The following is a 9,804-nucleotide window of genomic DNA, read 5'->3' on the forward strand; positions in this document are numbered from 1 at the left end:
GTATAAATTTTTTGTCTATTTATTTATCTATTCATCTATCTATTCTAGCTTTCTATATATTTACGGGTGTGAGGTCAGCAGCCAACAACAGTTCCTATGGTAGAGAAAGGCCAGAATATTTTTCTTCACTCTAAGCACAATTTCGACGTCCCAAATCTACCACAGAATGTTTAGAGTGGACAAGAATCACCCTAACCCGCATCAAAACATTACAAATTCCATGAGAAATGCGAAGCTGGCCCATCACTATGTAACAAGCAAGATTATGTCACAGACATGCAAATGATCAAACAAGACGAGTGCACAGACCAGGACAGAATCTACCTTTCCTAATTTCAATCTAACCCAAGTGATATATCGATAAGCCTGAGTCTGGTTAACTACGAACCAGCTCACCTTAATCACCTGCCAATTACGTTGACCCCGCCCATGCCTGTGGCACCACGAACGCCCATCTTCACTTCCTGGAACGGGCCCTTCACAGCAAGCAGGTGCCCGGTGGTCAGTGGAAGGGATTAATGATCTCTCTCCAGAGGAGTCAAGGTTCCTTAGATGTAAAACATCGCCTAGAAATGGTAGCCTCCCTCACCCGACCAAAAATAAATAAATAAATAAATAAGTAAATAAACAAATATATCTATATAATTATATATATATATAATATATATATATATATATATATACATACATATATATATATATATATATATATATATATATATATATATAATAAAATCAAAAGAATACACAAATCGTGCTTTAAGTACTTTATTCTCCTTGTTTATGTTATCTTCCACAAAGAGAAAATTAGTTGGCAGACCTGGACACCCGTTAGCCAGATACAAGACTCGGTTGAATGCAAGATTATGTAATTAATAACTCACGAAACAAAACTGTCAAAAATATGAATTCTTTAGTTGATATTATAGTATAAGTAATTTCTTTGTGTCATAAAACAATGAAATTGTCCAATTTTGCCTTTATCGGCTGAATCCTACATCAGGCTTACCAACCAAATTCGCACTTTGTAAATCCCAGGGCAGTGGGCAGGGTTGACCCAACATCCACGAGGAACAAAGATGAGAGGGACGAAAGGGTGGTGGAGGGGGGAAAGGAATGGCTGAGAGTAGACACGTGCCTTTCATTTGACTACTTCCCTTTATTAGAAAGATACAAAGACCGAAATACCAGGTCGCTGAGAATCCGTTCATGAGATAAAAGCAAGTTCGTACCCGACACCCTCAAACTCGTGGACACTCTTTTGTCGAACAATGTCGTTTGTGGCATTAGCCAGAAGAAAATCGCTCAAATAAATAATCAGCCAGGTGGGGTACATTGAAAATGACATCATTTTCTAATCCAAGTAAAATGTAATGATTCATACAGATTCAGTAATGGGGACGCAAATAATGTTCAAGTCATCAAAGTCACAATTGTAAATTACAATTGTAAATAAAAATATAATTATGATTACAAATATTATAAAACAAAATATATTAAGACTAGATACAGATATCAGTAATTGAGAATAGATGAATAGAACAACGCATAAGTATAATAGAGGACTTTGGGTTAAATGAAGACATAGGCAACGCCCTTTTAGTCGAACATTCTCATCGGATATAAAACGCCATTTCACCAACGGACCTCCCCCCCCCACCTCTCCCTCCCTGTCGCTCTCTCTTATCCGGTCTAAGCTCGACCAAGGCTGCCAAAACCTAATGGCGTCGTACGCCCAACGGCTGTGGTCAAGATAATTAATCATCGGGATACCGATGACACAGTGCAAGAGGTGGTTCAAACAACGTCGTAATTGCAGTGATCCCGAAATCAACCTTTATGGAGAACTTGAGTTATCTTTATTACGTCCATTATAAGCCATAATTACTTCTCCTGTACTTTCAGTATCCACTGAAGATTCCTCCATGATCTCCAATATGAACCTAACATGTTCAATATTACTCAAAATATTTCAAAGGTTGTCAATATTGTACATATCTCAGGTGAAACGGTGCCTGAACCAACCTGATGGAATAAACGACATCGTATTGCACCTTATGAGTCTTTCTTGAATACGGCCCATGGAGACAACGATTCGTTTATTATAGAAATAATCTACCAGACGGTGTTGGGTACACTAAGTTCAACGTCGTGTGAGGGCGACACCATTATCCTGTGGGGTTTTCCCTTCTCTGCACGGGACTTCAACTCACACTCTAGATCACTGTTTACTAGTTAGCACGGAACCCCTTCTTTCCCCACCTTGGTAGCGATCCTTTACCTCACGTTTCCCACCTTAATAACCAGCCCTTACTTTATGTCCCCAGCCTCAATTCCATAAAAAACAAAAAAAAATGCAGGATTCGAACCCACTGCTATCGGCCTCCCGTCATGAAATAGACGGCCTCCCATCAAGCTCTTGATGGTGTATTGGTCTAGTCACTCGACACTGGTAACGTTCTCGCCGCATGAGGTTCGAGTCCTCGGGCGTCCCACGTTTCAATTTCTGCATGTGCCTAGATGGCTTAGAATTAAGGTGCATTGTGGTTGATAAAAATGTATCTCTAATCACTGGGACCCATTCAGTGTTATACAAATATATATATATATATATATACATATATATACATATATATATATATATATATATACATATATATATATTACAGAAAAAGCGAAAATTCTGTTTCTACTTATTGTTCAATTTCATATCATTGTACTACTTTGTGTGTGTGTGTGTGTGTGTGTGTGTGTGTGTGTGTGTGTGTGTGTGTGTGTGTGTGTGTGTGTGTGTGTGTGTGTTGAGTGTTTCTATATGTACAGAGAAGACAGAGCGAGAGAGAGAGAGAGAGAGAGAGAGAGAGAGAGAGAGAGAGAGAGAGAGAGAGAGAGAGAGAGAGAGAGAGAGAGAGAGAGAGAGAGAGAGAGATTGTGTGCACGCGATAACGACCCATCGTTACCATGGATTTCCCCTGGGCGGCCATATCTCGTAAGTCAAGCTTGCCACACGAACTAAGCCGGAGGGAGATTACAGCCAAAGGGGCATACTCCACCACCGAACGTAATGCTTGAATACAGAGCATCCGAAGAACCTTGTGCCAGGCACCTAACCGGGGTCTCGTCATGACTCTGAGGAGATTTAATCTCGTCTTCGTGGCCTCACGAAAGTACCCGACCTCCGGCGCGAAGGGGAACCTAGCGTCGATCCAGATGCCCAAGTATTGATAGGTGAGCACGCAGAGTAGGGTGTCGCCCTGAAGGATAAGATAGATGTGTTGCTTCTACGTCCTCAGAGTCATTGCTCTGGTCTTGGCCGTTGAGATCTTCATTCCCAGCTTTCCACATTCATGGCAGAGGCGATTAAATGCCATTTGAGTCCTGCGAAGGAGACAGCTGGCCCCACTGATCACCAACGCGAGGTCGTCCGCATATCAGAGGAGGCAAGCATCCTTCCCGAGATCAAGGAGAACCATGAGCATGTTGACAAAAGTGGGACTCAGAACGCCCCTCTACGGGGTCCCATTCTCCATCTTGTGGTATGAGGATAGGTGTCCTTTGGAAGTGCACTCTTGCTACTCTTTCTTTGAGGTAGTCTGAAATCCAGATCAGTGGTCTGCCTTGGACCCCTTTAGCAGACAGGGATGCAAGAATAGCAGGAGCCCTTGCTAGATCGAATGCCTTTTTTCCAGATCCAGAAACACCACAATCGCAGGCTGACTACCGACCTATCCAAGATGTGTTGCCACACAGCCAGTGGCTGAAACTCCTTTTATGAAACCATATATATTGTGATGGAAGGGTTTCAACCACCACAGGAGGCGATTGAGGAACATCCATGAAATGGTTTTACCAATGCAGGACGAGAGGGATATGGACCTGTAGCTATGTGGGTTCCTGGACAAGAGTATCGGCACGACATGTGCCTTTTTCCACTCGGCAGGAAGTCGTTCGACCTTCCAAAAGAAATTGATGAGTGCAGCACTGCTAGCTACCCAGATGCACCCAGTTGCCTCAGGAAGGAGTACGGTATCCCGTCCCTACCCGGAGCAGTATCCTCGCCAGTCTTGGGAGCCCGTCGAAATTCCTTGAGTGTGAAGGGACAGTCCGTAGCGGCCGTCGTGGCTGTGGCAGCGTATATCACCTCCTCTCTCTGGCCTCTCAGAGGTGTTGTTCCTGTCTGACAGCTAGAGGGAGTTGGGCGGAAGAGGGAGCGGACCGCAAATTGCTGTACCAACATCTCCGCCTGTCTGGGCTGCGGGTGAGCGGGGGCGGGAGACCACACCTGTTGCCAGTCGCAGTTACACCAGAGGGCTCTAGCAGTGGTTTGGGCAGAAAAGGTGGCACACCATTCCAACCATTTTTCTTGCCGGACCTTGTGTGGTGACCGTCTGCTTAACAGCAGTGCGCAGGTCCTCGAGAGCCCGTACCTGGAGGGATGCGTGGCGACGCAGAAATCTGCGGAGTACATTGATTCGTTGATTTTATTCTCTTTCGATGTCGTTGTCATACCACAGCTCAGCATGCCGATTTATGGCTGGCTCCGTTTTGGGGCAGCTCGTTAAGCAGCGGCCTGGACGGCAGTGACGAAGTCTCGATGTAGTTCGTCTATGTTGTCTTGTGCGGGGACGTAGGATCAGTACCAACGACCTAGTTCCTCCTGGAAAAGGGTCCAATTGGCCTTTCCTATATTCCAGCGTCGATGTGGGAGAAGTGGCGGGGGAAGGATATCCACGGTTAAAGTCGTGACTAGAGCATAATTGTCGCTACTGAACTGCGGGCCTCCCATCCAGTAAGCATGAAGAGCCATGCACGTGGAGAGCATGGTGGGGTCCAGGCGCCCCTTCCCCCCAAAATTGTGTGTAGCTTCCCCTGAATTTAGTGGGGTGATCTCAGGTAACTCCCCCAGAAATGTTGTCAGGGTTTTCCCAGTAGGACTGGGTCGTTGGAGGGAGCGGAAGGTGGATTGGTGTACCCGAGTCCCCAGCAATGAATGTGTGAAGACACACAATTTGGAGAAAATAGTTCCAACGTGGAGTATGTTATAGAATAATAAATAAATAATCAATCATAAAAATAACAAACAAATATGTAGATACATAGGTAAGCAAATAACTATATAAGTAAATAAAAACAACATTCCAACGTACTATTTTAAACAATGCATTTGTCCTTTGTAAACATATACATACAAGAACTTTGCTATGGCCAAAGCCAGACGATTTTATTCATCTTAATAATATGTACAGCGTATACTCAAAGGGATAAAAGAAAACTTAGTTGTCAATATAATTAATATGAATCATGTGACCTCTAGCTTATTTGCTCGTCTTTACATGTTTCCTTTAGAAAGGGGATAGTCAATTTACTCCGATGACTAAACATACTCGAGATCAAAGGTCAAAACAGCCAAGCACTGGGATGTTATTACAGAACACAACGCCTACCGTCAAACGTAAACAGCATCCCGCTCTCTACGAGAAGTATAATTAAGAAAACGTAAGAAGGGGTAACTTCAATAGATTATGCTAGATCGTTGCATGGTGCTTCTTGTCTAACTAGACATGGGTGTACTTAATAACTTACCCTCAATTTACGTGTGTATCATCAAACATGAACTTGGATTATGTGCTGGGCTTGTGCTCAACAGTCAATTCCCTCCCCGTTGAGTGTTTCAGAAAGAGAGAGAGAGAGAGAGAGAGAGAGAGAGAGAGAGAGAGAGAGAGAGAGAGAGAGAGAGAGAGAGAGAGAGAGAGAGAGAGAGAGAGAGAGAGAGAGAGAGAGAGAGAGAGAAAGACAAGAGAGAGAGAGAGAGAGAGAGAGAGAGAGAGAGAGAGAGAGAGAGAGAGAGAGAGAGAGAGAGAGAGAGAGAGAGAGAGAACGGGAGAGAGAAAGAACGGGGGAGAGAGAGAGAGAGAGAGAGAGAGAGAGAGAGAGAGAGAGAGAGAGAGAGAGAGAGAGAGAGAGAGAGAGAGAGAGCGAGAGAGAGCGGGAGAGAGAGAGAGAGACAACGGGAGAGAGAGAGACAACGGGAGAGAGAGAGAGAGAGAGCGGAAAAGAGAGACAACGGAAGAGAGAGGCAGCGAAAGAGAGAGACAGCGGAAGAGAGAGACAGCGAGAGAGAGAGAAGGAGAGAGAAAGAAGGGGGAGAGAGAGAGACAGCGAGAGAAAGGGATAGAGAGAGAGAGAGAGAGAGAGAGAGAGAGAGAGAGAGAGAGAGAGAGAGAGAGAGAGAGAGAGAGAGAGAGAGAGAGAGAGAGAGAGAGAGAGAGAGAGAGGGAGAGAGGGGGTTGGGGTTGGGAGGGAGACCGAGAGAATGATCGAGGAAAGATTTACGGCCAGATATAATCCACCACTGGGAAGTGAAATTTCAATCTTTGCCACTTAGGATAGAAACACTGAATAAACTACTTCTGCATTGCTAGTTCTAGCTATGCTTTACTTCAAAGGCGAGTGTGTTACCTTGTGTGTGTGTGTGTGTGTGTGTGTGTGTGTGTGTGTGTGTGTGTGTGTGTGTGTGTGTGTGTGTGTGTGTGTGTGTGTGTGTGTGTGTGTCAGACAGGAGAGAGAGAGAGAGAGAGAGAGAGAGAGAGAGAGAGAGAGAGAGAGAGAGAGAGAGAGAGAGAGAGAGAGAGAGAGAGAGAGGGAGGGAGGGAGGGAGAGAGAGAGAGAGAGAGAGAGAGAGAGAGAGAGAGAGAGAGAGAGAGAGAGAGAGAGAGAGAGAGAGAGAGAGAGAGAGAGAGAGAGAGAGAGAGAGAGAGAGAGAGAGAGAGAGAGAGAGAGAGAGAGAGAGAGAGAGAGAGAAATAAACGTGCAAGCCTGTCCTGAGTGTTGGATTCCTTCGCCATTGCGAGACCCTTTCGAGGACTGAGCTTGGCTCCCTTTGCTGCATAAAAATATTAATAAATAAAATAACATAAATAAATAAATAGATTAACCAAATAATTCTTATAACATTTAAAAAAGAAGTATCTACTGAGCTCATGCAATAACATACCAACGCCCAGAGACTATGAGTATTGGAGAACTCACTTTTGAGGCTTGGGGACAGCGGGCACCCGCTTTAGGTGCTCGTAGACGGAGGGCTCGGCCGAGATGGCCGTCCGCTTGACCCTTCCGTCGCAGGCGGCCGCCTCGTGGTCTCCCGCAGCCCTGAGGCCGCCACCGCCGCTGCCGCTGCTCCTCCTCGAATCAGCGACGTTGTTGTTATTGCTGTTATTGTTATTGTCGTTGTTGAGGTTCATGATGTTGTTGTTGCCGTTACAGAGCCGGCGGGTGAGGGTGGCCATCACGCAGCGGAGCTTGTCCACCTGTGTGTTGAGATCGGTGATGGTAGCTTCCTTCGCCCGAAGGTCCTCCTTAAGGCTGCTGATGACCCGGTCTCGGAGTTGGACCGCCTCCAGGGCCTTTGCGAGAGCAGCCTGCGTCTCCCGGAGGGACGCCCGTCCTCGGCTGTTGCCGCTGGGCGGGTCTCCTGCCGCGGGAGTCCCTACGGCAGGAGATGGAGATGCGATTGTGCTGCGACATCCTGTTCCTCCACTGTCCCCCGACAGGTTCTTGAACCACTTCTGCATGGTAGCTCCGAGTTCCGCTTCCTCCTCCGACGAGGAAGATGAGGAGGAGGAAGTGGTGCGTGGGGGAGGAGGAAGAGGAAGAGGAGGAGAAGGAGGAGGAGGAGGGGGACTGTCCAGCACCCCTGGCGTTGTGACCAACCTACAGTCTTAAAAGATCGAAGTCAAAGTATTCAGTTCACTTTTTAACCTCACGACTCGCCTGGTCACCCATCTGAAGTATCGTGACGTATCGCGACGTAGACGTCAGCACACGGGCACGTGACGTTGAGTCATGATCCATCTGCACATGCGCCATGCGAGGTTAAGACACAAAACACGTCACTGATCTGGACACGGAGCGACATACCGTACTTCGGTCACTTCGTTAAAGCGCACAACCTGGTTACGCTACACTGAAATAATTTCAACGAGATTTCCATATTATACATACGTATATCTACGTATACACAAATTAATTATACACGTGCGTACATACACACACAAAAGGTTACAATGGAACAGCCAAAAATGAAAGACAGAAATACAAAGAAACAGACATCTAGACAGACAGAGAGAGAGAGAATAACTACGCCCCAATAATCACCAAAAACACAAAAAGGACCTCAACCATGCAATGAAAAAACATCAAATCTCGACACTTTGCACCACACTAGTCAAACACTAGAGTTCCAAACACAAACGACAGATACCCACAGTATTTGATGTATTTGCCTATACAATGTACATGTATTTACACACACACACACACACACACACACACACACACACACACACACACACACACACACACAGTTATTTCCCGAGAGGGAAATAGCTGTCGATCACGAGTCCAACACGTGATCCAAGGACCATGGTGAATCACACACACACACACACACACAATATATATATATATATATATATATATATATATATATATATATATATAATTACATGTATATGTTTATACAAATACATACGTGTATATATACATACATACTTGACAAACGTTTTTATATTGTACAGCAAGAGATATATTTTCGTCACTTTATCGTGAATAGCAATATTAAACGGAAACACAATATCAGTAGCACAAAAATTAACCTGGAGGCACCGTGTGCAATCGTAGTGCCTCGTCAATGTTTATCAACAATATTTTCCACCAAAGCCCTCTTTCAAAGATTCCTAACCTCAACCTATTTGAACAACAACAACAACCATCGCCCCTGCGGTGTCTTCCCTTCGCTGGAGCCCGCCGACGCCAGAATCTGTCATCCCCGGGTCTTCCCGAAGGAGTATTTCACTCGACGCACGTTGTTCCTCACCTAAACCGGATGACCACGCCGCGATAAGAAGCTCAACGGGGCTGCCGAGGCGCGTTTGTCTGCGTCCCCGGCTCAGACGCAATACCCCATAACCAGTGCCGAGCATCTGCCTCAAACTGGTTATCTGGCAGTCCGTAGGTTTATATAAGAAAAATTTCGCTCTGTTTACTGATGACATGTAACAACGTATGTGGCACTTTTAAAACGTTTCTGTAAAGGGTGGCACTGACTTATGTTTTCTGATTGTTACCACACTATCCTATTCATATATATGGCACTCCTCGATACCGATGAAGTTATAAGCAGAGTGAACCACCGTTCCCGTAAACGCTTCATGACCTCAATGCTACTGAATCTTATATATTTGTTCTATCCTGATTGACAACAGACGATTTTTTTCAGTAGTAGTGGAGCCCCTCCACCTTAGTGGCAAAAAGGTTGTGGGTGGGGGTGGGAGGTTCTTGACTTAAAGGGGCAAAGAGCCGCAGGTAGGGACAGCGTGGGTTTCCAAGCGCGACAACTGGCGCTGTCTCATGAGGCCCAGGCTGCCAAAGGAATTCCCAAGAGTCTCCTGGTCCCTACACTACCAAGGAGGCGCCAGATATCTGAAAGAAATAGCCTGGCGGCAGCCAGAATAATAGGAGAAATGCCACCCGGTACGGAAGGTCACTGATAAGGGCTAAACCACCCTTTGCTCTCCACAAGGGGATGCAAAAGTAAGTACAACAGCTTGTCCTGTCTGTGACAAAGGTGGATGCGGATGGGGTGGATGGAGGGAATCAAATATAAGTGTACATCAACAGCTACGTCCTGGCTTCTGACAAACACAACACCAACACACATACACACCACACACACTAACACCCTATCATTTCGACTGCCAAAACAAGGTAACACATGGATGACGACCATTGAAGAAGGCAAATCAA

At 45.6% G+C, this 9,804-nt stretch overlaps 1 protein-coding gene across 7 annotated transcripts in view; it reads right to left on the minus strand.

Annotated features, from left to right (window-relative positions):
- Nucleotides 1-9,804, minus strand: part of for (cGMP-dependent protein kinase for) — a 592,330-nt gene that overhangs the window by 560,610 nt on the left and 21,916 nt on the right. For all 7 annotated transcript variants that reach the window (XM_076211276.1, XM_076211277.1, XM_076211280.1 and 4 more), the window contains exon 2: nucleotides 7,030-7,963. In XM_076211276.1, the coding sequence (XP_076067391.1) occupies nucleotides 7,030-7,571 (542 nt within the window). In that variant the 5' untranslated portion in view covers nucleotides 7,572-7,963. The remainder of the gene's footprint in view (nucleotides 1-7,029; nucleotides 7,964-9,804) is intronic.

This window comes from Oratosquilla oratoria, chromosome 28 (genome assembly GCF_046742065.1).
Source record: "Oratosquilla oratoria isolate Oo_2021 chromosome 28, ASM4674206v1, whole genome shotgun sequence".
In the NCBI taxonomy this organism is placed as follows: Eukaryota; Metazoa; Arthropoda; class Malacostraca; order Stomatopoda; family Squillidae; genus Oratosquilla; species Oratosquilla oratoria.